General features: G+C 29.8%; 3 protein-coding genes across 9 annotated transcripts in view; 1 reads left to right on the top strand and 2 right to left on the bottom strand.

The window, feature by feature from the left end:
• The window catches only part of LOC130669953 (protein PFC0760c-like), a 34,311-nt gene that overhangs the window by 5,007 nt on the left and 3,820 nt on the right, over positions 1-25,484 (top strand). For 3 of the 7 annotated variants that reach the window (XM_057473122.1, XM_057473117.1, XM_057473124.1), the window contains exons 2-8: positions 2,533-2,718; positions 2,793-2,915; positions 22,148-22,274; positions 23,808-24,177; positions 24,313-24,468; positions 24,534-24,654; positions 24,725-24,871. In XM_057473122.1, the coding sequence (XP_057329105.1) occupies positions 22,176-22,274; positions 23,808-24,177; positions 24,313-24,468; positions 24,534-24,654; positions 24,725-24,871 (893 nt within the window). In that variant the 5' untranslated portion in view covers positions 2,533-2,718; positions 2,793-2,915; positions 22,148-22,175. Of the gene's footprint in view, positions 1-2,532; positions 2,719-2,792; positions 2,916-18,150; positions 18,329-22,147; positions 22,275-23,807; positions 24,178-24,312; positions 24,469-24,533; positions 24,655-24,724; positions 24,872-25,484 lie in introns of those variants that run through there. The other 4 variants (XM_057473118.1, XM_057473119.1, XM_057473121.1 and 1 more) reach the window with 4 other exon arrangements.
• LOC130669955 (carbonic anhydrase 2-like) lies at positions 6,635-9,393 on the bottom strand. The gene is made up of 6 exons (XM_057473126.1): positions 9,158-9,393; positions 8,894-9,070; positions 8,326-8,467; positions 7,599-7,695; positions 7,293-7,523; positions 6,635-6,831 (listed from the first exon to the last, which is right to left on the bottom strand). The coding sequence occupies exons 1-6, from the start codon at positions 9,252-9,254 to the stop codon at positions 6,721-6,723; spliced, it is 855 nt and encodes a 284-aa protein (XP_057329109.1). The 5' UTR covers positions 9,255-9,393; the 3' UTR covers positions 6,635-6,720.
• On the bottom strand, positions 9,546-12,425 carry LOC130669954 (carbonic anhydrase 2-like). The gene is made up of 6 exons (XM_057473125.1): positions 12,033-12,425; positions 11,760-11,939; positions 11,384-11,528; positions 11,194-11,290; positions 10,888-11,118; positions 9,546-9,928 (listed from the first exon to the last, which is right to left on the bottom strand). The coding sequence occupies exons 1-6, from the start codon at positions 12,139-12,141 to the stop codon at positions 9,761-9,763; spliced, it is 930 nt and encodes a 309-aa protein (XP_057329108.1). The 5' UTR covers positions 12,142-12,425; the 3' UTR covers positions 9,546-9,760.

Below are 25,484 nucleotides of genomic sequence, written 5' to 3'. Positions count from 1 at the left end.
TCATAAAATTAACTACTCAGCACAGTATTAAAAGGAATTCATATATAAATAACGCCACATTTAAATAAATTACCATTTGGTTTAAATATTTTGAATTTTTCATGCGCTATAATTTTTCACAATATACTCAAAATAGTAATAACAGGTAGACTCCAAATTTATACATTTCGAACATGTGTTATAATCAAATTTTTAGTTCTTATAAGGAAAAGTTAATCAGCTTTTTTGAATCAAACATATAATTTATGGTTTGAAAATGTATTTTTAACTTTTAAATTATAACATAACTCCGTAATAACCAAAAGTTTTCATAAGCTTCAATATTTTTAAATTTGGTGTACAAATTTAAATTGCTTAAATTCGTACAATATTTAACTTAATAATCAAAGAATTCATTAAAAAACCTTTTAACTTTTTTTTTACTTTTGAGAAAATTTTTAAAAGTTTTTAAATTAATTGTGAAAAATGGAGTCATCATTTTTTGAATAAACCCGTCAAAATGACATGATGTAAATAAAATAGTAGTTTTAATTGAATAAAGGCAGATATATATAAGCAACGAATGTTGACGCTTACCGTATCGTGATAACAAGTACACAGTTACGGTATAACATAATAAATTTAAATAAAAAATTTTAAATTTCCATCTGGGCGTGAATATCGATAGGTACACAGAAAAAAAATTAGAATCAAGAAGAATTTACTCAACCCAAGAATAATAGTATGAAGAAAATAAAATTCTTTTGGTTAAAAAATATTTTTTTCTTGAAATTGATACACAGAAAAAAGGGATTTATTGACCCAAGAAATTTTGACTCGCCCCTAGAAATCCCTTTTCTATGTATTTTTGATTCAAGAAAAAATTTCTTCGACTAATAAATTTAAATTCTAGACCCGAGTGTAATTTTTCTATTTTAAAATTTTTTCCAAATATTTTACTGACTTGAAGCAAGAGTGGTAGAAACATTCCGAGAAAATTAGTCTCTTGGTTTCTAAATACCCCCCATTTTGTTGTTCAAACCATCGAGAATAAAGAGATTTCTATTGTCAAAGTATTTATAGTTAAAATTTAAGTTTCTAATATCATGGACGTACGTCAGCCTATAGTAGATAGCAAACTTCTAATTCAAAAGACAGGAGTTCAATCCCGTCCAAAGTTAGTGATTTTCTAAAACTTGACTGAAAAGTCAAAATAGTAAATAGCCGTGACGTAATCTTTTTAATTTAAAAAACAAAGTACACGTGTTAGTGTGATAAAGTGCGCCTTGAACTAAGTCGCTAAGAAAATAAGATACAATAAAAATATTATCGTACTATTGGTCAATGAACAAAACCATTTCTGAGACTGAAATTCAAAACTGAGATTAAAATTCTTGAGCGAAGAATCTTCTCGTTTTTGATATAAGTAAACATTTTTTTGAATTAAAAAAAAAAAGAAAAAGAATGACTTGAAACAAGAATTTAATTTTGAAGAAAAAGAATATATGGACTCAAGTTGAGTTTTTTTCCGTGCCCGGGTCAAAAATGAAACTTGATTTAGACTTGGTTTACAAAGTCGAAATTTGGAGCCGTTTTTCACAAGACAAACTCGACTTTTTTTACGGAGGTATGAAATATATTGAGTTTTCGCCTTGGTTTAGACTTAACTGACTTACTTAGTCACGATTTAAGACGAAAAAGTTGAAATCAAGTCGAAATTGACTTGGTTTAGACTTATTCGACTTAAATCATAAGTCGAAAAAGTCAGAACTAAGGCGAAATAATTTTTATATATTAGGGCGAAAGTAAGGCGAATAAATAACTTTTTTTTCGACTTGGTTTAGCAAGTCAAAAGTAATGTGAATGACTATCGTGCTCAAAGTAAAGACCAAGAAGTTGAAACTAAGATGAAAAAAGTTCAAAAAGTTGAAAAAAGTTGAATTTAAGTCGAAAAAGTCGAGATCTTATCAAAAAATAGTCGGCAAATCGATAACTTCAAAAGAAAATAAGGCGAAGCGAGCCTGAATCCAGTTTTATTTTTGACCCGGGTGTCGTAAAAATGAATGAATAAACATATATAATTATTAAGTTAATAAAATTTTGTTAAGTATATTTTTGGCACGTAATTATGTGTACGTATGAATGAGTCCTCAAGTAACTTTGGTACATACTATTTAGGACGGTGGCTCAAGTTGTACATAGAAGTAGAAGGGTATAGAGAGTGTAATTCGTTCATCTTGGATTTACTCCCCACGACACTAAAGTAAAGGAGCTAATACCACAAACAGAGACCGCGATGGGATTAAACACAAGACGTGTGCGGGTTTTGCTCCTTATCACTTACAATCCCAACAATTGCTGCGCCCCTTATTCTCATTGTCTTGTCATTCTTACCGTATTATTAAATTACACTGTTGTTCATATCCTATACTCAACTCTCAACACATCTAAAATATATATCTATATATTCATTTGTACATATAAATACAAAGGAGAGTAACTTGTGTTCTATTGTGTCTTAATCATTTTTTTCTTTATATTTACTCTCTATAGAACAAATGTAGTCTGAATTACGATTAAATTCAAGGTGTTAGCTGTGCGATGACAAATGCACTCAAGGAGATACAGAGACTAAAGCAAAGCGGATTACGTGTCCAAGTGTTTAAAAGTATGAAAATCATACTAAGGCATATCATCGTCATCAGTGTACTGAGTTTTTACATTTTTCTTTGTTCATTGGTAAACTTTTTTTCTACATTATACCGAAATTTTTATTCATATTCATATATATATATTTGTATATACGATTCTAGTTGAGATAAAAATATACATAAAAAAACGTAAAGCCATGTTGTTCAAGAGAGAGCTATCATCACAGAAAGAAACGAGGGATGAAACATGGAAAAGAGACGACATCATCTCGTGGTTATACACAAGTGAGTACACGAGTACGTCCTGAAGATGAAAGGCTGCTGCCCTATGTAATGCTTACAATCAAGCTCGCTTATTGTTTTCTGTGCCTTGCCCTGGATTTTCATTTTTTATTTTTTTATATTTCTCAACATTTCCTGATATATTATTCTGAATTATATAATAAAATAACAACAAATCAATAAGCTGATTTCAATGAAAAGTATAAAATATTAATAAAAAAAATGTAGTAGAGAGTAATTAAATATGTATAGCATTGATGGTTGTGGAAAAGGCTTTTAGTACTGTCCGAAGTAAGTTCGGTAAAAAGAGAATAGTGCGCTGTATATAGTGTATATCTATAATAAAAGGGGTGTAAAATGGGGATGTTGGTCGCCGATAGACTAGTGGGAGGAATTAAGCATCTCGCCGGAAGAGACTTTGAGTCACTTCGACAACCACCCTATTCCTCTTTTACTCTTTCCTTCCTTCCTCTTTTACTCGTCTCTTTTACACGACAAGGATTAAAATCTGCCTCTTCGGCGTGCTCACCCCTCCGGCGACTACTCCTAGACTTCAGTCTTCATTTTGCTTTATTTAACAGCCGCTTCAGTGCTTTTATACTTTCAACAAATTTTACAAGACATCATGTCTACTACCGATCATACTTAATTTTTTTTCTTTTTCATTTTATTTTACTTTTAGTCACTCATTTAGTTCCACTAAACATGGAACTTGATTTTTTATTCTTATTCTTTGTTTTTATTTTTATTTACTTAAGTTTTACAGTTGGCCTATTTTGGTATTTCTACAGTGATATCTAATACCATTAAGAGTCACCTTCTCATTCTTCTTCTTCTTCTTCTCCTTCCTCTCTTTCTGTTTTTTTTTATCCTTGTCTGCACGAGGGGTGCTCGAGTTATGAGTCGTACTTTTCCAGCAATACGTGTGCCATGGGATCACCATAAGATGGGATATTCGCGACTTTCTACTTTTTCCATCTTTGCCTTATCTTTCTTTTTTTTTTTAGATGTGCTCGACCATTCGTTGATGCTTTTTCCCCCGAGGAATTCCCTGGATCACACTACAGATAGCTTACGAAACCTCTTATTCTTATTTTATTTTTTTACTTATTAGATTGCTAATAATAGTATTATAAAAAAACAACTCCACTAAATTGTTTCATTAGTCGCGCATTTATATAGATTTTTATTTCATTTTTCTACTCAAAAATACATTGAATAAAAGTATGAAAGATGCGTTGAATTTAAAAGAAATTGAGAAAAAAAAAAACGGCTAAAAATACCAAACAGTCATAGGATTTGCTGAAAAACAGGACAGAATAATAATTAATATGTGTTAACTCGGGTAAAATATCCATTGTAAAAAATTTTTGGTGTGAAAATGGCACCGAGGACTTTCTACAGTTTTCTCAGTGTGAAACATCAAGGAGGGGGGGGGTGGACTTTTAACACGATGTAAGTGTTATTTATCACACACTGAAAAAAAGAAATATTTCTCCTAAATAAATCAATTTATTTGTGGTAAGTAAATGATATATTTGTGGTAAAAATATTAAATTTGTGACGAGTAACGCAAAATTTGGTGATAGTTGAGCGTTGAGTTTGGTGATGAATGTCAAAAAATAAAAGACCTAATCTCACTATGTATTAGTAATAATTTAATTATTCTACACAGAAAAAACAGTTAACATGAATCAAGGAAAATATTCTTGATTCAAGAAATTTTTTTTTATCGATTCGGAAAATAAAAATTTACTTGCACCAAGTCGGAGAGAGAATACATTTTTGACTAAGAAAAATTTAAGTCTTTATTGAAGAAGCAAACTTTTAGAGCAAGAAATTTTTTTTTTCTTGGCCCAAGCAACATTTGTTTTCACTTAAGCAAGAAATTTTTCGGAGCAAGAGAATTTTTTCTTGGGCCATGAGATTTTTTCTTGGCCCAAGGGTTTTTTTTTTTTTTTTTCAATCGAGACGTTTATTTTTTGGAGCAAGAAAATTTTTTCCTTGGGCCAAGAAATTTTTTCTTAGCTCAAGTTAACTTTTTTTCGTTCAAAACTTTGATTTCTTGAAGTAAGAAATTTTTTTTCTTGGGGTAAGAAAAAGTTTTTTGGCCGAAGTTAAACTTTTTTTCGTTCAAAACGTTGATTTTTTGGCAAGAGATGACTTATTTTCTGTAGCCAAGAATTTTTTTTCTTAAACCAAGAAATTTTCAATTTCGCTTCAAAAATACATTTTTTTGGAGCAAGAGAATTTACTGTCTTGAACCAAAAAAAAGTTTTTGAATCAAATTTTTTATTTTTCTTGAACCAAGTTAACTGTTTTTTCTGTGTAAGACTCTCCTTCAAAGTAAATTATATTCCGAAAGGATTAAAAAAAAAAATCAACCACTCGGAATTAACTGCGCAAATTTTTTACAATAAAAAAATATAAAATATAAGAGAGATAAATTGAATAAATTTAAAAGTAATAATATTAGTTAACAGTAAAAGATATAATATAATGAAACGAGTATTAATAAAGCATTGTTTGTAAATATAAACATGTTTTTGTAATGAATCCATGTGTACTGCTTTCATGCCAGTGGATTGCTGGGAATCCCGGTTAGATAGAAGTAAAAATGTCATTTGACAGACGTTAATTCGATTGGAAATGAAACGAGGCGAACGTGACATCACGATCGATTGTCGAGAAATAGCCACTGCATGGTCAACACATTTCAACTGTTGAAAATATTAAATATCAATTGAATTATTTTTTACTTTTATATCAATTTAAAACAAATGATTATTAACAAAAATAATTATTTGAAAATTTTAACTCAAATTAAGTTGTTAACCAGTTAAATAGAAAAAAAATACTTTGAGAAGACAATATATTGTCACATATGGGTACTCATAGTATCAAAGGATTGGATACATGAAGAAAATAAAAAAGAGAAAGTAACAGGAAAAATAAATTGGTATGAGGGTGAAATCGAAATCCAGTCGTAAGATCGGTTACGAGATGTCAGTGTAGATCCAAGGATTTACTCTAAGATATTTTTATTTTCTGTTGCGGTGAAATAAAAACAAAAAAAATTTACACGAGTGTCTTACACGAAGTATGTTGTCTCTACATCGTATATCACAGTGTACTGAGCTATTTCACTCGTGGTCGCGCTTGCCGTAATAATTTGTCTGCTTTTCTATCTCCGTATTCAGTGATGTACTTTGAATACCGGTTGTCGTAAAAAACAACCTTTTTTTTACTATTTTTTTATTATTTACTTAACTTCCCATCATATTTGGCTATTTTATGATGCAGAAAATAACTTTATGAATCGGCAATTACATTAAAAAATTTTTTGTATGAAAATGGTTCTCGAGGACTTTACAGTTTACTATTGATCATTTAAAATCAGATATTCGGGTGATATAAAAACAAATTTACCATACCTGCACCGAAAGTTCAAATTCTTGCCCTATTTAGCGGGAAGGAAGTAAATTTTTCCTCTTATGAGAAAACGAATTATAACAATTATCGTATGTGCCACACATCCCACAAACAGAAACACCATTTTAAACTCTGAGATGCAGATCCGGTAAAAAATAGCATACTCACAAAAGGAGAAAATTAGGACGTCTTAATCCGCATGTTAGGAAATTCTACACGCAGGTTGAAATGTTCTACTTTTCTCCCGCTATTTTGTTGTCTTATGAAAGAAAATTAGATTTTTTTTCTTTTTTCAACAGAATCGAAAATTTATTTATTAAGTTACAGGTGAAAAACAAAAGTTAATCAGTATATTCAAGCGCACTACCGAGCTTTCTTAATATGTCAGACAGCCCATTTTGCCCAGTTTTCGATCATTGATTGGTTGAGGAGAACGATTATTGTGATCATCACCACAGTTTAATTTTATGGATCGAAAAATTTTCATCTATAATGAAAAATTGTACACCAATATTAAATATATAAATACATAGACAGATAGCGTAAATTCACTCTAAAACCAAGTGTGTATACACTTAGTCGAAATTAACACACTTGCCGAATAACATTGAAACGTCAGAAGCAATCTATTATAGATATTTAACACACTGTGAAATGTGTTTTAAATGACTACAAAAAACTATAATTTTGTTTATGGCCTTAAACATAGAACACATTTAATGTGTGTTAAGTGATTTAAATATAGTGGAAACCTAAACATGCAAACCTTCTCAATAAGACAATTTATAGATAAATTGAGAAAAATATAGATAGCCCGAACTGGGAATCGAACCCAGACCAATTCGGTATCGCGCCGAGTGCTCTACCAGTTGAGCTATCCGGCCCTATACTATATTATACACCTGTAACACACTTGATTTTAGAGTGTTGATTCATGAATATAAACACCTGCGAGGCAGAAACTTGCAATGTTTGACTCAATACAATCCATGTAACACCTTCAGTGCATGGCGGTGTTGTTAAAGATCCAGTATAAGAAATATAATAATTAAATGAATTTTCATCAAAAAAGTCTGAAATTGGAAATGGTTCTATTTCAACTTCCGCAGATTCTGGCTCTTGTACTTTGGAAGCGTTCTCTAATATTTTCCACAAAGCATTTGAATACTCTCCTATTTCCTAAATTTAACAATTGAACAAATAAGAAAGTCGTCGACGATTTTCAATTAAAAATAAGTAGTAGATAAAATTTACGAATAATATTCCAACGACAAGGATTGCGTCTCCATTTTTGCTATCGAAATCACCAAATTCCGGATTGTAATGAACCATATGCATTTCCAATGGTGTTCTATTATATATTATTTTATTATTTACGTATACAAAAAAAAAAAAAACAAAACGAAGGCAATCTTATAGTTATCTATTAGGAAAGGGGGGGGGGGCAAAACGGCATACCCCGAAAATTTTATAAAAAAAAAAAATTTATTTTTTAAATGTTTTTTAAACATTCCAAAATCACTTTTGTAAATATAGTTGAGCATTATTTTAAATATTTTTTGTTAAACTTTTTCAAAAATCGAGTGTCAGTCGAAAAATGTCAATGGCTTTTGTTTGATGATAAAAACCAATAAAAATTTTTTTTTTCTTTTGCATACCATAATTGTGTAAAATGTAATTTTCCTTTATGTAAATTACTTACGAAAAAATTAAATTCAATCAAATTTATTTAATATGCAGAAATTTTTTGTTTTTCATTTTTTCTAGGGGGTACCCCATTTTACCTGCAAAAGTGACAATTTTTTTGTTTTAACGGCAACTGAAATTTTTTTTTATTCACTTTGATTATCATTAAAAACACAAAGATTTTGCGTATTTAAGTCCTCGAAAACTTGGTATTTCCTTAAGTACCCCGTTTTGCCCCTCCTTCCCCTATACTATTGCCGTATTATTTAGTTGATGGTAAAATTAAAATACAAACTTTAAATCATTATAAACGTGTTCACTTCCACTATCATCACTCGCACCCCAATGAAAATGTATCATTTGAAGTTCATATTTAATACCTTGGGCTGTGACGGTCGGTAGGCCAGATAAAACATCCCATTCTGATGTCAAGTCCACTTGAATTATGAAAATTGATTAATTAAAACGAATATTATTTATGAACCCTGAAGTTTTCGATTACGTAGAGAAAACGGGGCACGACGAAATGGTCAAAAATTCGTTTTTCATCATGCTTGCACCGGAAGTTTAAATTCCTGCCCTCTGTTTAGGAGGAAGAAAGTCATTCTTTTCTTATATAAGTAAACAAATGATAAAAATTAGCGCATGCGTCATGCTTCCCACAAACAGAGGTAAAAATTTAAGCTTTTAGGTGCAGATTTGTTAGACAATTACACACGTGGGTTGGAATGCCCTACTTGCCTCCTTTGGTGTGTGATATACTATTTTTATCGAAAAAATTTGTCAACTACTTTGACTCTGTTGTTAAATAAATTAACTGATAAATATTGATATATGATCGAAAAAATAATATTTATTCTTACACGAATGTCCGTTGTTTAATATTGTCATTTTTACGGGTTGAATATTATAGCCTTGAAGCTTTAATGTTTCTCCTATATCATCGAATATCATTTCGTCAAGATTAATTGGAGATTGTTGCTGACCACCACATTTTGGATATTCGTCTTTCCACGAATCAACGTCTTTATAGTCCCAGGCTGTATAACCGTCAATCAAAATTTGGATCAATTTTCCTTCAATTATTACTGAGTAAAAAATTTTAAAAGTACATTAGAATTTTTTACCTGCATTTGATTTGATCAAACAGATTAAGAAAAAAAATTTTTTTTTTATAGACTTCATGTTGTTATCTCTTGGAAATTTAAATAACGTTCTACACATAACATATAATTTCTAGCACCAACTCAATATTCACTTGTTAATCTTTTTTTACTGAGGATTTTTTCCGTTTGGATGTCAGAATATAATTTGTGTAATGAAGGTGTTACAAATTCGCATAAAAAACAAGAGCGGTGGAGTGTTAACCAGTTTACTTGCGCTGTAATTATATGTTTATCAGATAAAAAACGTTTTTAAATATTGACACCAACAGTGTAAATAAGATAGCTGTTAAATCAATTATTAAATCAAAATTAATTGAAATGTTGAATATAAATTTATTGAAATTTATGGGTCAAGTTTATTACAAAATTTTCATTTTATTTTTTATACTAAATAACTCAGAAAATGTAACATAACTTTGAAAAAAATTTTTTCTTTGGTAAATTTTGGTTTAGAAGCAATTAAATAAACTTAAATTAGTGATAGTAGACATGGATTCGTGGAAATAAATTTTTCGGACAAATTGGGCATTTTTTGTTTTAACGCACTTTAAAATTTATTTTAATTTATTTGAATTCAGGTAGGAAAAAAAACCACGCATTCCAGTTTACAAACCAGCTTTGTTCATAGATCAAGAAACCTATTTTTCCCGGCGTTCGATCGTTAATTGGTTGAACAGGACGATTATTGTGATCATCCTCATGGTTTAATTTTATGGATCGAAAGATTTCCATCTGAGTAAAAAACAGTATATTAATATTAGGTGTATATCTACACGAAAAAAAAAGAACATTAACTATTGCTGTGCAGAACAGTAATGCAGTCAATATAATACAAAATATAACTAAATATCTTATATACTCGTAAAGATCAAGCTTATAACGGCAATAGCTACTGTTTCGACAGCAATAAGTACTCGACTGGCATGAATGTCAGAAAGTCATCTTATTGATATCATAAAGTTATCTAAGTAAATTATGATATCAAAAAGAAATCTATCTGACATTCATGCCGGTCGGGTACTGTTTCAAACTGTAGTAATAACAACACGGAAAAAAAATAGATGTTGCTGCAACACGAATGATTTGTGGCTGTTACAGCTACAAGATCAGTCCTGTTGCAGCCACAGAACTAGTCCTGTAACTGCGACAGGATTATTCATATTTGGTTATTTTGTATATAATATTGACTTCATTACTGTTCTGTGTAGCAATGGTTACTAGTTTTTTTCTCCGTACATAGTGTTTTCTGACCAATTTTAAAATATAGTGAAACCTAAACTTACAATTAACCTTCTCAATAAGTCAATTTATAGATAAAATGAGAATAATATAGATAGCCCGAACTGGGATTCAAACCTAGACCATGTCGGTTCGATGGATTATACTTTCACTACATTTAAAAATTGGTGTATTACCATACGATGAACGGTGTGGCTCAATAACTTATAGATAAAATTGAACGGAATATAGTATAGTGCCGGATAGCTTAACTACTAGAGCACTCGGAGCGGTACCGACATGGTCTGGGTTCGAATCCCAGTTAGGGCTATCTGTATTTTTCTCAATTTATCTATAAATTGTCTTATTGAGAAGATTAATTGTAAGTTTAAAATTGGTGAATTACCGTACGGTGGTTAGATAGACATGATGAAATCTTTTAAAATTTACATATATTTAAATATGATATTAACCTGTGAGGTAGAAACTTCTATTGATGGAATTAATACAATCCATGTAACACCTTCAGTGCATGGCGGTGTTGTTAAAGATCCAGTATAAGAAATATAATAATCAAATGAATTTTCATCGAGAAAGTCTGAAATTTGAAATGGTTCTATTTCAACACTTGCAGATTCTGGCTCTTGAACTGCGTAAGCATAATCTAATATTTCCCACAATGCATTCGAATATTTTCCTATTTCCTAAATTTAACAATTGAACAAATAAGAAAGTCGTCGACGATTTTCAATTGAAATTAAATGGTCAATAAAATTTACGAATAATATTCCAACGACAAGGATTGCATCTCCATTTTTGTTATCGAAATCACCGAATTCCGGATTGTGATGAACAATATGCATTTCCAGTGATGTTCTATATTATGTTTTTCATTACATATACAAAATAAACAACAGCAGTGCTAAATATCTTGTATTATTTAGTTGATAATAAAGCTAAAATAGAAACCTTAAATCATTAACAAAAATGTGTTCACTTCCTCTGTCATCACTCAGACCCCAATGAAAATGTAATGATTGAAGTTGATATTCAATACCTTGTACTGTGACAGTGGGTGGGCCGTATGCGTCATCCCATTCTGGTTTCAATTCTACTGAAATTTATAAAAATTGATCAATTTCAAATAAATATCAATGGATCCTAAATTGGTCATTGACGTGAGAAGAGCAGAGCACGACGATAGCAAAAAATTTGGCAAAATCAAAAAAATTTCAAGGCTCAAGGAGCTCGAAAACAACGGGAAGTTTTAGGGCTGGCTCGCAGGATCATCTGTTTTCCTGATTACTTATTACTAAAATTAAAAAAAAACAAATTTTACTCTTACACGTATGTCCGTTATTGGATAATGTCATTTTCACAGGTCGAATATGATAACTCTGGAAGTTTAATTTTTCTCCTGTATCATCGAATAGATCTATTTGATCAAGATTTATGGGAGATTGTTGTTTTCCGCCACACTGTGGAAATTCTTTTTTCCACGAGTCCACGTCTTTATAGTCCCAGGCTGTACAAAAAATTATTTGAAATTTATATTACTTCAATTTTCACTATTAATTAAATATTAATTAACTATAACATTAATTTGTATTCTATACACCTGCTATTAAACCGATCAAAGAGAACAAGAAAAAAATTATTTTTATTTTATAATTCATGTCGTTGTCTTGTAAACAGTAAAACAACGTAATATAATGTGTATAGTTCATATTTAAGTTTTAGTTTTCTTTTACAAATGTTTTTTCCGTTTAATATTGAATATAATTTACGTAACAAAAATGAGCAAATTCCTACGATAAGAGCTGGGGAGCTTTGACAAGTTCACTATCGCTGTAATTATGTGTAATAGATAAACAATGTATATTAATAGTAATAAGGAAAAAAACAGAACTGTTAAATTAATTACAAGGAAAAGAACGAAAAAAAAAATTGCTGCACTGAGAAAGAAATTTTTTTCTGACAACTAAATTTTAGTTATGACAAGAAAATGATTTGATTGACCATTGCCAATCATATAATTGGTTATTTTAACTAAATATTTTATAATCCACCAACAAAAAAAATTATTAGAAACTATAAAATATTTTAGTAAAGATAATTACGCGTTAATTAGCAAGCATAAAATCAAATTGATTACCTGTAGAATTTATAAAGTAGTCATTATGAAATATATTATTGAGCCTTAGAGAATGAATTATGAATAATAATTAAATATTATTTTGAAATGACAGAATATTCATTTAACAATTAAATAAATGCATATTTAGAAAAATAATTTATTTTCTTGATAGGTACTTTTTTTTTTGTACTATGACGAAAATTGTTCAGGGAAACATTAATATCATAATGTAATATCTCTCTGCCAATTAACAGCGGCAAACTCGGTCAATAAATACTTCAAGTTCGGAATATAATAATTCTGAAATAAGTTTCTTATCCGGAACACTACAAGTAGTGGGCGCGATCTAGTGGCGAACACCGAACTACTCCCGCTGCTGTTGGCTAGCGTAGTGACAACTGCCTTTTCTGATGGTAAATATTTATTAGGCTCAAATATATATTTATTAACTTCGAACAAATATATATATATTCATTCTAAAATAGATTATGTTGACGTAATAAAATTTAGTTGTTCCCAATAAATTTTAGTTTAACAGAATTTAACAAAACTGATTCGAAGAGATATTTTTTCTCAGTGTGATAATTTAATCGATAATTAATTCATACTAATTCACTAATTTTAAAATTATGCTCGAAATGATGATTTTTTAAAAGCATTAGTAAACTTCTTTTTGAGTATATATTTGTTTAAAATTTTTGTTTGCCCTTTGACGAAGTGGAAAAAGAAGAACTATTCAAATGAAAATTAATAAAGAACTCCTTATTGAGCTGAATGGTAAACTCAAATAGGATATTTGAGCGGATGCACAAGAGTAGAAAAGAACAGAAAAGGATGAAACTCATCGACGGCAAGTGCAAGCCCGGTGAATTCAGAGCTAAAAGAAGAGTCCTCTTGGTATAGGCAGCAAGACTAAACGTTTATGAGGTACTTGGAGTAACTTTTTCTCGTGTAACGCTGCATGAATAAATGATAGCAGTGGGCTATCTTGAGGGAGTAAAAGGGGACATAATAGAGGGAGACACTCGATGAACAGGGAAAAATGTAAGGTATAGTAGGAGTAGTATCGAAAGGGCAACCTCGAGGTCCGCGGTATAAATTCCATAAGGTTGTCCTGTCCCGGTTCGAATCCCCGGGGTGTACCGCGAGCCACTGTGCCAAGCATAAGGGTTATATTTGATAGATACTGCTCCGAGTAAAGTGCTTATCGTACTTCTCAAACTCCCTTATCCTTAACACACTTTCAACTTTTTCTTTTTCTTCTTCTTCTTCTGCTACTACAATATCATGTTTTCCTGCTAATATAAATGTTTAACAACATTTTTTAATAATTTTATTTTTATTTATCTCAATATAAATAAATGTCTATAAGTATTTTTAAGGACAGGTTATTTTAAATTAATGAATAAAATCCTAAATAAATTTTATTAAAATAAAAATGAAAATTTGTGTATAAAATATAAAAGTAAAATAAAAAAGAGTTTATGTAAAAAGTTTGGTTTTATCTGTGATAGTACATATTTTTATATGAATCCTCCAAGTAATTTTATAAATAATTCTAGGATACTTAGGTAAGATTAGGTTCAACAGTAAAACTTATCTTTTTCATTTATTTTTATTTTTTACAAATGCAGGAACATGCAGAAGGTGTTGGTTTACAGTTAAGTGTTCTCTATCCCTTGGTTATAAATGAAAAAAATAGGAGAAGAACTACCACGTGCTGGGACGATACGTACTGCGTAAACAATTCGAGTTGGCATTTTAACGTTTTACCCCCTAGTGACTCATATATAGTAAAAGAATAATTTACTCGTCGATTCGACGATGTATAATTCCCAAAGGTTCAGGTTTTATAATTTCCTCAACACCTTTATTAATCTTTAAAATTCTATCTAAAAGTAATTTTAATGTCGCTTTTAAATTTAAACTTAAACATAAAACTCAAGTTGATGGCCAAAATAATAACAATAATAATAATAATATACATTAAATAATTTTAAAACTCGCATCGAATGAGTGTACAAAAAAAAATATCCATTTTTTTAAATGCAATCGCAGTTCTTTAAGTGGGTTAAACATAGTCAAACTTTTCTCATTAAATGCATGTGCAGAGGTTCATGTGCAGAGGTGGAATGAAATAAGGAATAAGAGCAAGGAGAGCAAGGAGAGCAAGAGAAGTTTATAAAACACAGTATGGACGTATACTAGAACTTTATTCCGTGTGGTATATGGTCCTGTATACTTTGTTTGTGATGAGTGAATTGAGAAAAAGGAAAGGAAATGTAATGAGAAGGAAAGAGAATTAAATCCAAGTGCGAGAGAAATGAAAATACTATGGCACGGCGGCACGCATCTGTGCAGGACGATTAGACGTCTAGGGGAAAAAAAAATAAATATAAAGGAGTTAACTATAATATATATATATATATATAAAGTCATACATGTTATGTGTCATACACTATACACTATACTTATAAGCTATTTGTATATATGTGCTATATAGTTATATAGTTATATAGAAGTAGAGGAGAAACGAAGCTTGGGTTCAATTAGAAGCCGGTAACTCTCCTGGGTATTGTTCGTATCGCTCTAGATTTGTATTCTACTATTCGCTGGTGCGTTCGTTTGTTCTCTCTTGCGCATTTGCGCATTTGCGTAACTCAACGGGTTGTTGTACACCAAGAGCTAAATCCAAGAGCTAAATCCAAGCAACGTCGTCGTGCGTTTTGTGTACCATGTTTTGCTGACGTTGCAGTTTTACATTTTTCGTCTCACTCACTCACCCACTTATATATCTTTTACTCTCTTATATTTTTCTCTTTTCCTATCACTCTCGCTCTATTTTTTTTTAACAACCACTGGGATACCTATTACATTGTATGCACTACTCTCGTCACACTATGTTCCTTTTATTCTCTTTCAAATTCATCTATTTTTACATCTCTGAAATGAAAGATTTTTTATTATTTACTTTTTTTTTTTTTTTTTTTTTTTTTCTAAATTAATTTTTTTAATTAACTGTGAGAATTTATGCGTTTATAGTGAAAAAATGTATATAATATTTTTCAGTTGGCAGTAAACATTAAATTTTCTTAAACTTGATTATACGAAAAAAATAAAGACATTAAGAAATCACGTACTTTTGGAAAATTGAACACGCCAAATTTTTTCTTTACATTTATGTTTATAAAAAAAAAAAAGACAAGAGAATTGGGAAAAGTTTTCGGGTTGGCCTACAGAAGGTCAAGCGTCTTCTTGATTTTTTTTTGATAAAATGTATTAAATATTTTTATTTATATAAACAAGTTATATTGTTCTAATTATATGAAAAATTTCCACTCAGTAGTTTCTATAAATAATGACGTTTACTTAATTGTACAATCGAGTCTATTAATGATCTGTGTTATTAATAGAATAGATATTTTTGTAACAACTCTATATGAAAAAATATAAATTAGTATGGATTTTATTATTTTTAACAAATGATTTAATAGACTCTATTTAGTTGACATTAATATTTCTCTCTCTAAAATAATAAAATTGTTTAGTAAAGTTAAGAAAATATTTATTTAATGTACAACTAGACTATTTTGTAGTGCCAACAAATCCAAATATTTAAAGCAAAATATTATTATATTAACTCTAATAAATATTACTTAGATACAAAAAAATATATTCATTTAGAATAAATATATATATTTGTTCGAGGTTGATACATAGATATTTGAATGTATAGATTTAAAATTTATGGTGCTAGGCAGCAGCAGCGGGAGTAGTTCGGTGCTCGCCACTAGATCGCGCCCACAGCTTTGTAGTGTCCCTGGTAAGAAACTTATTTCAGAGTTATTATATTCCCAGCTCGAAGCATTTATGGGACGGGTTATCCGCTGAAAATTTTTGATAGTAATATAGGGGTATCCTGGATTACTCTATGACACTAATTTTTAATATTAATGGTTTTCCTGAATAATTTTTGTCATAGTACGAAAAGAAGTACGTGTCAAAGAACGAAATTATGTTTCTAAATATGCATTTATTTAACTCTTAAATAAATAATCTGTCATTTTAAAATAATATTCAATTATTATTAATAGCTCATTCTCTATAATGATCACTCATATATTTCATTATGACTACTTTATAAACTCTACAGCTAATCAATTTGATTTTATGCTTGCTACTTAACGCGTAATTATCTTTACTAAATTTTTTATAGTTTCTAATAATTCGTTTTGTTGGTGGGTTATAAAATATTTAGTTAAAACCATCAAATATATGATTGGAAATGGGCAATAAAATAATTTTGTTGTCATAACTAAAATTTGGTTGTCAGGAAAAAATTTTTTTCTCAGTGGATGAATTAGATGTTGATATTTCCATAAGTAAAGAAAAATATTGAATATTTATTATCTTTTGAATTCATTATAGTGTTTTTACAATGTCGTCATATGTTTAGAGATTAAACTCGAATTCGAAAGCTAGATACATAAAATGGATGTGGATTGAAATCAATCAGTAGTTGAATATTCACTAGAATCGTATAGTTTAGCGATCGTTGAATATTAACGAATCTGATATGGAATAGCTGTAGAAATATTAGAAATTACTGGATGATGATGATTATGGTTATAGACCGTATACGTTTATACGCTTTTCCACGATATAGCTAGCAAGTATATGGAGGGGGAATGAGGGGGTAGAGGGCGAAAGCAGTACACGCGGTGGTATCAAGAAATTTATGTACGAGCTTGCACACTTTATACTGAAAAGGGAGAAAGCATAAATGGGAGAGTATATAAGAGAAATACGACAAAGAGCAAAGTATGATGGAGAAGGAGAGTCTGATAAGGGGGAGAGAGTACGCGAGTTTGCATATATCGGGCGTGTGCTGCAAGCATCATAACTAAATTCGTCCAATAATTTCATTGTACGAGTCCAATAATTTCCGTCTACTTTACGTCTAATCACCAGCCAAATGCTTTGACAATGTTAATTCTCCCTTTTACACATTACTTGTTTTCATTTTCATTCTCTCCCTCTCTTATTCTCTCATTGCAAAGCTCTACTATATGTATATAATACAAACACAAATACAACTTTTAATTTTAATTTTATTTAATTATAATTTTTAATTTTCATTCCATTTAAGTATACGCACAATACAATTTCAACTTTATGTTTACTAAAAGTTAAAAAAAAAAAAAAATTAAATTTTATTGTTATTATTATTATTGTACTTAGGTCTTTTACTAGATGTTTAATTAAAATTTTAATTAAAAAAAAATCAATAATTGTTTTTCAATTGCTATGTTATGTACTCATAGAATTCATATTTTATATTGTTATCATTATTTAGTGGTTTATGAGAAAAAAATATATGTTTTTTGTTCATTATTCGTAAATACCGTTAAACGGTATTTTTATATACCCGCGCGGTATGCGAGAATCGCGGGCTATTATTTATGTGAAAAATTAATTAATTAGTCCAGCCAGTAAAAAAAATAAAGAAAAAAAAAAAAGAATTTAGTATACATATATAGATTTAGCTTTTAAAAATAATAAAAAGCATTGAATAACGTATAAAGCCACAAAACAAAAACAATCTCTCAAAGTCTCCTAACGGTTAACCACAAAAGACTCCATATTTAGTATACACGTTTTATTTACTATATTTTATTTTTTATATTTTTCGAACTATTTTTTAACGTTCTTCGATGAGTTTTAGACTGGATGGAGGAGATATAGAGAGTCTACCGATTCACGGTAATATATCGCTGGTATTTATTGAAAATTTTCGAATATTTATGTTCTTTTTATTTTATTTTTTTTTTTTCCCCATACGCTTTTCCTTTTTAACGAACGAGCTCTCAGTGTCTCAGAAGTTAATATTTTTTATAAAAAATTATCATCGAAACGTAAACAGAGATGGGTAATTTTTCGCGTGGATAGCACCTTCATGGGCAGTCTCCCTCTGTTCCTTTTCCTTTGCTATTTTTCCAGCATCTCGTTTTTAATAACCTAATGGCTCTTACGCGGTACATTATCCTTGTCCCGTCCCATCATCACCAACTACAAACCCTAAATCCCAAAACGTTTTTTACTATCTTTTATCTCTCTCACTACCTTTTTACTACGACTACAAATACCTCTTACCCCTTTTTCATAACCCTAATCTTACCTACAAGAGAACCCAAAAATATATCGTTCCATTATTCAACTTTTCAAGGTAAATTTAAGTTTTTTCCGACCTTACTTGTTTTTTAAACTTCCGTTTTTGAATATCAAAATAAAATATTTCAAATAAAATACTGAGACAGAGTGAGTTAAACACTACAGTATAAAAATTTCTTAATTAATTTCAAATGATAAATTTACTTTATACTTTTTTATTTATTTACAAGTCATGATGACAAATAATTAACTATTTTACAAATTTATAATTAACTAAATAACGTCGACTTAGTTTTTATTGTAATTTGTAGCCAATAAAATTATAATATTCGTTACTGCAAATAAGTAGTTAGCAGAAGTAATTAAAACTTTTTATTGTCTTAATAGTCTTGAATTACTTTGGGTTTATTTAAAAAAAAAAAAAAATAATAATAATTTGCAACTGCACAAACTGTGGGATGTAAATTGTGAAATTGAAACTTGTCACTTTGTGGTAGAAGAATATTTTAGTTTTGCGATAAACATAAAGGTCGAGCAAACAAAGAATGACGAGTAGAAACTGATCGATTTCTATCATTCTTATACTTTTTTATTTTTCTGTGTATTTTCTCTAAACATGAAGAAATCGAAAAATCGCAAGGAACCAGCCGGGTGAAATCAAGCGTAAGCTTCACAAAGATTTCTATGGGCGCGCACAACTTCCGTGCAACTATTGAGTAGTACATACTACATACTACAGTAGTGCATATAACGTTTATTTGAGTCTTTAGTGAGTAAACCAGACTACTATTATCTCTTTTCTTTATACTTTTATAATCTCCATAATCTTTTTTCTTTCTTTTTTTTTTTTATTAAAAATTGTAATGTTTAGAGAAAGGGGTAGAGGTCAAAATGGGGTCTTTTCTTTACATCCAATAATTATGTGAAATTTTTTTCGTGTACTTACAATAAAATTAAATTTAATCAAATTTATTTAAATTCAAGAAATTTTTTTTTTCACCTTTTTTAGGAGGTACCCCATTTTGCCCGCAGAAAATAAAAATTTTTTTTCTAACTGCAGCTGAAAATTTTTTCTCTTCACTTCGAATATCTTAAAAAAAAAAGATTTAGCATATTTGAGTTCCGAAAACTTATGGTATTTCCTAAAACTTTCTTTTTGCTCTCCCCCCCCCCCCATCCTACACAGAAAAAAATTTATCTTGAGTGAAGAAGATATTTTTGAAGACAAACGTTTTCGGGAACCAAGTCATGATTTTCTTGAGCCAAGAGAATTTGTCTTAATTAAAAAAAATTCGTCTTGGTCGGAAAAGATTTCTACTTAATTTGAGAAAATTTAAGTCTCCAAAAAAATTTTCTTGAATCAAAAATTTTTACCTTCAGTCGAGATTTTTTTTTTTCTGTGTAGCTATTTATTAATTAATTTAAAAAAAAAATACATAAATTTGGTGAATAAAATTTATGGAAATAACATCACGCATCTAGTTTATGAATAATAATTTTATTTTTATATATTATTTAAAAGAATTATTATTTGATATTAAAAAGAGTTGATTATAATTCAATGTACTTCACTAACAATATTTCACCTTTCAAGCTTTACGATCGGACGTTTTTAATTTCCCAATGTTAAGTGTGTGCGTGTGTATGTGTGTGTGGGTATGAGTGGGGGTGGTGGATATAAAGAGTAAAAATAGTGTGAGTAACGAGAGAGGAAACGAAAAGTAGAGGGAGTTTGGATTAAGAGAATGCAAATTGCGACGCGACAAAATTACACCAGTATAAAATTTACGTCTTTCTACTTCTTATTACTCTATTGGTTCATGATTTATAATCTCAACAAACTTTTTTATTTATTTTACTTTTAAATTAATTATTTAAAACACAATACATAACTAACTATTCAGTTTATCACTTAAATCATTTAGATCTATTAAATTTAAATTTCATTATTAATTTATTTTATTAACCTAGTTGATATTATTGAAAAATATTTAAGTGCTCTTACTAATTAATTGTTTTACTGTCGTTACAATTATTAATTTACTTAAAAGGTTATAAATAACTTTATTTTCTTGAGTTTTATTGTATTATATATTTTCTTATTCGTTTCATTTTGTCCAATTTAAGTTTAATAAAGTTGTTACTTTGTAAAGAATATAGAAACTATTTTATACTAAAGAACTAATGATACTTAAAATTAGGCGGTATAAATTTATTATCACTCAGAATTATTAGTTGCGGTAGTTTATGAATTTCAAACTAGATATAATGCAATCATTGATAACTTTAGTTTGTGGGACAAAGTAAAGATTAATTATATACTCATATATATTTAGACTTAATGGATTGTAATTTTATAAGTAATTTTTAATATTATCAATTTATTTAAAGAATAATATATAAAGTAACTGAATATAGTCGTCCCGATGAAAGTTTGGGATTTTTTCCCACCACAGTTTCTTCTTCTATCCTTTAAATGTTGGTTTGGCACATGCGCACATTTAATGACGCATGCGTCCATTCTCATACTGTGGTGGTGGGGGAAGAAACTGGTGGGAAAAAAATCCCAAGTTTTCGTTGGGACCACTATATCTTATAGAACTGTAAAGATCACCCTTATAACGGCAATAGCTACTGTTATGACAGCAATGATTACTGTTTCGAACTGTAGTAACTACTTCTGAGCACGTTCCTGGGGTAACAGCAGTAGTTACTCTACAAATATTAATCGTTTTCCTGTTGGAAAGTAACTATAACTCTTTCGACTTATCTTTTTATGTTACTACAGAGTTGTGAATATTGTCAGTGTGTACTTCACTGTTACGACTACTGTTTATCGCAATAACCACATTTACAATCCCACTGCGCATGTCTCGTGAGGGACAATTCTATAGTAAGACATGCGCAGTACGACTGTTTGTGTGTTTGGGACAGGCAGTCACCACTGAAGTGAAGTACGCACTACTCATGATTCTGTAATAAAATAAAGAGACAAGTAGAAAAAATTGTGGTTTTGTTCCTCAAGGTCAACAATTGACATTGATAGAGTAACTATTGTAGTTTTTACCGTCATGTGCTTAACATTAATCACTATAAGAGACAATACTCGCTGCGGTCAGAATAATCTGTATGGTTTTATACGATATTTGGTTATTTTGTAAATTACATTGAATGCATTACTGTTCTGCGCATCAATAATAACTGTTTTTTTTTCTCCGTGTAAGCTTGAAAAAATTTGTAACATTCACTTTGGAGGGAAGTTTAATTTAACACTGAAATTCCAGATCGGATACTCGCTTTAGAAAATCCCATCATGTCTAGGTCTCTCCTAATATCTTAGTTGCTTAACTTTTTCAAAGAAATTTCCCAATCTGAAAAAATTATTCTGTTATATTAATAAAATAATTTATAAATTATATTTGTAGGTGAAACTTTTGCAGCATCAGTAAAAAGATGACTCAACTGATAATACCATTTTTATCAATACTAATGAGTATTTTCACCATAACAATACAAAGTAATGAAATAAAAGTAATTCATAAAAAATTAAAAGTAAGTTTATTGAGTTTAAAAAAAATTTTTTTTTCAATTTTAATTTTTATATAATAGAAGCATTAGATGCCGTGATATGAGAAAGACAAAAATGTAAGTGAGACTGAAGCAAGAACTACGCTTTCAGCCTCCTGATTGATTATACAGCTCGTAGTTTTGGCTCCATCTTCATTTTCACTTCTCATTTATAAATTTTTTTCTCTTTCTCTTTCAAATTTACTATTACACAGACTTGATTTACTTATTGATCTCAGTGTGGCTGTGTCGTGGCACGCGATGACTCGTTTCATATATCAGTCTCGCGTTAAAAGAAACGCCAAATTTTCAAAAAAAATAAAAAAAAAGTGTTGCCATCGGCGACAGAAGTGCCACCGCCATCAGCTTGCCATCATATCGCAACAATCAGTGTTTGTCTGATGACTCCGCGACTACGACATCATAGTAGAGTAAAAGAATAAAAGAAAGAAAGAAAAAAAAAATAATTTATCGGTTGATTCGCTGGTAACGCTTCCGGCGTCCGGTCGGATAAAAAATAAAAATAAATTCATGAGATGAGAGAGAGTTTGTCAGGTAAGAATTTAACGCGAAAGGAAATGGGCTGGATTGAATAGAAGAGTATAGATGACGTTGGTATACTAGATAGAAGTAGTATAGACGACGACGACGACGACGACAACGACGAGAACATCTAGTGGTAGTAGTAGGTTGAGAGAAGACCGATGGACTGGCACACACAAGTAGAACACAAGAAGTAAAGGACGACGAACGGTTGTAAGAGCGGTGGCAAGGGCCCGCTGGGAATGAGATGCAGATTGCCAGAGGCTACTTCAACTGCTGGAGGGAGTGAATTTTTAATAACGCACCGCCATATCTTCTTTCTTTTTCTCACCCTCTTGTTTTTTTTCTCTCTTTCTCTCTTACTGTATGTATAAAATGCCATTGTCTTCTCGTGTGTCCACGAAAGGAAGCACGCGACGAAAAAAAAAATAGTTGAGCTTTTCTATTTTTTTTTTTTATCATTTACTATTGTTATTATTTTTATAAGTTGTCAACCAGAGCAGGAAAAAGTTGAGAAAGTAGTGAGTACAGTTGGATTGTCACAACCAGAGGAAGAGAATAAAAAAAGTAAAAGACAGAGAAAGAGTGAAAGTTATACATGTTGATTTATATTTTACTCTCTGGTTTATTCTCTGATGTCTGTTTTCTTCAAACATGATATCTGCCCTCTGCTACTTGCTCATTTATATGTATATATATATATATATATATATATAGTCTACTTGTTTCGCGCGCGTATCGGTTTTCATATATTTATTTAAATGTATATTGTTGTGTCAATTGTCTATATTTCTGTGCTGTAATCATCCAATCACGTTACTAATTCTTTGGCTTCATATATTTCATCTATTTTTTATTATAGAAAAAATGAAATTTTTTCATGCCCTACAAAAATTTCTATTTTTAATTGATAGTGCAAAAATTTTTTTTTGTTGAACTAAAAGATAATTGAAAATAATATGATATAATTTTTAGATAGAAAATGGAGAAAGAAACAGTCCGGCTTTAAATAATTTTCTAAAGGACGTACTTAAAGCCAAAGATGAATTGAAGTGGATAGATCAAATGATTTACCCTCAAATGAACAGCAATAAATATCCTGAAACGAGACGTAAATTACTTGCAACCAGAGATGTTCGGGCAGTTAATAGAAAACGTCATTGGGACCATGATGGAAATTATATTAAGCCAGTTGTCAGTACTTATGATGATTATGATGATGATGAAGATTATCAAGATTATTTTGATAACGATAATGATTTTTACTTTAAAAACCGAAATCGGAGATTGAATCTTCATAACGATGGTGTTCTTGAATACAATGATTATGATATTGATCATCGAGGTTAATTTCCTAAAAATTTTACTTTAATGCTCATTAACTTTTTTATTTTTAATTTTAGTAATGGTGTTATTTATTTACGGTTTTAAAATTAATTTGACTTTGTATTTTTATTCTTATTTTTTATTTTTTAATTAGAGAAATGTAAGCCCGTAAAAGATAGAGGAATTCTAATTAAAAAAATGAATAATAAAACTGAACAATATGTAGAACCTAAGACAGTTTTTCTTAGTCCGAAAAATTTTAATTCTAGAAAATTTTCATTTAAGAGAAACAGCCTTCAATTTAAAAATGGTACGTAGAAAATATTTAATGTAACGTTAAAGATCATTTAGTAAATTTTTTATAACTCATATTAGATTTACAGAATGATGACAGTAATGATGATGATGATGATGATGACGATGATAACAGTGATAACGAACTTATGGATAATTTAGGATATGGAGGAGAGAATTATAAGGAGAATCAGGTTAAAGGGTTAGCAGTTGAAGAATAATCAATGAGGTATGATCATGAATTTTTTTTCTTAATTTAAAACTCTTCACAGACATGAAGCTCGATATCACAGAGATCAAGATCACGAGGCTCAGTTGGCTCTTGCGGAATCTGATTCTCAAGATGATAACCAAAAGTACAAAAGAACGATTCAAGATGATGACATCTCCAATTACTTGGATGACATTCCTTTAGATCTGTATGTTGCACATATTTTTTTATTAAAAGTCTACTTTGTCGTTATCCTTAGAAAAAGGATCTTATCTTTTTTTTCTGTCACTGTTTTGAATTAACGACACTGATAGAAAATTTATATTGACTCAAGAAATATTTTCTTGAGCCAAGAATTTATTTCTGAAGAAAACCCATTGTCTTGCTTCAAGAAATTCTTGTCTTGATTTAGATTTTCTTGGCTCTATAGATTTTGTATCTTCGATGGATAACTCTCGTGTCTTGATCCGAAACTATATTATCTTCAATCGATACTATCGAATTCTTCAAGCAAGACCACTTGTCTTCAACTAAAAATGTCGTATTATTATTTTAAGAACTTTAAATTTTTGGTTCAAGTAATAATTCCTTGATAGAAGATGTTTTTAAAGTAATGAAAAAAAAAATTTTTTTTAAAATAAATTTCTACTTTAACATATCTGAAGTAAATGAATGTAGTCCTAAAAAATCACTTTAAAACTTTTTATTTTTAAAATAAAAAAAAAAGTTTTTTTTTAAGCTGAGTAAATTGATATCTTGATTTAAAAACCGCGCCATTCTCGAAACGAGTCGGTAATGTCTTAAACCTAGATTTTGCCTAT

Source organism: Microplitis mediator, chromosome 6 (assembly GCF_029852145.1).
Source record: "Microplitis mediator isolate UGA2020A chromosome 6, iyMicMedi2.1, whole genome shotgun sequence".
NCBI classification, from domain to species: domain Eukaryota; kingdom Metazoa; phylum Arthropoda; class Insecta; order Hymenoptera; family Braconidae; genus Microplitis; species Microplitis mediator.
This window is presented reverse-complemented; position numbering and strand designations above follow the sequence as displayed.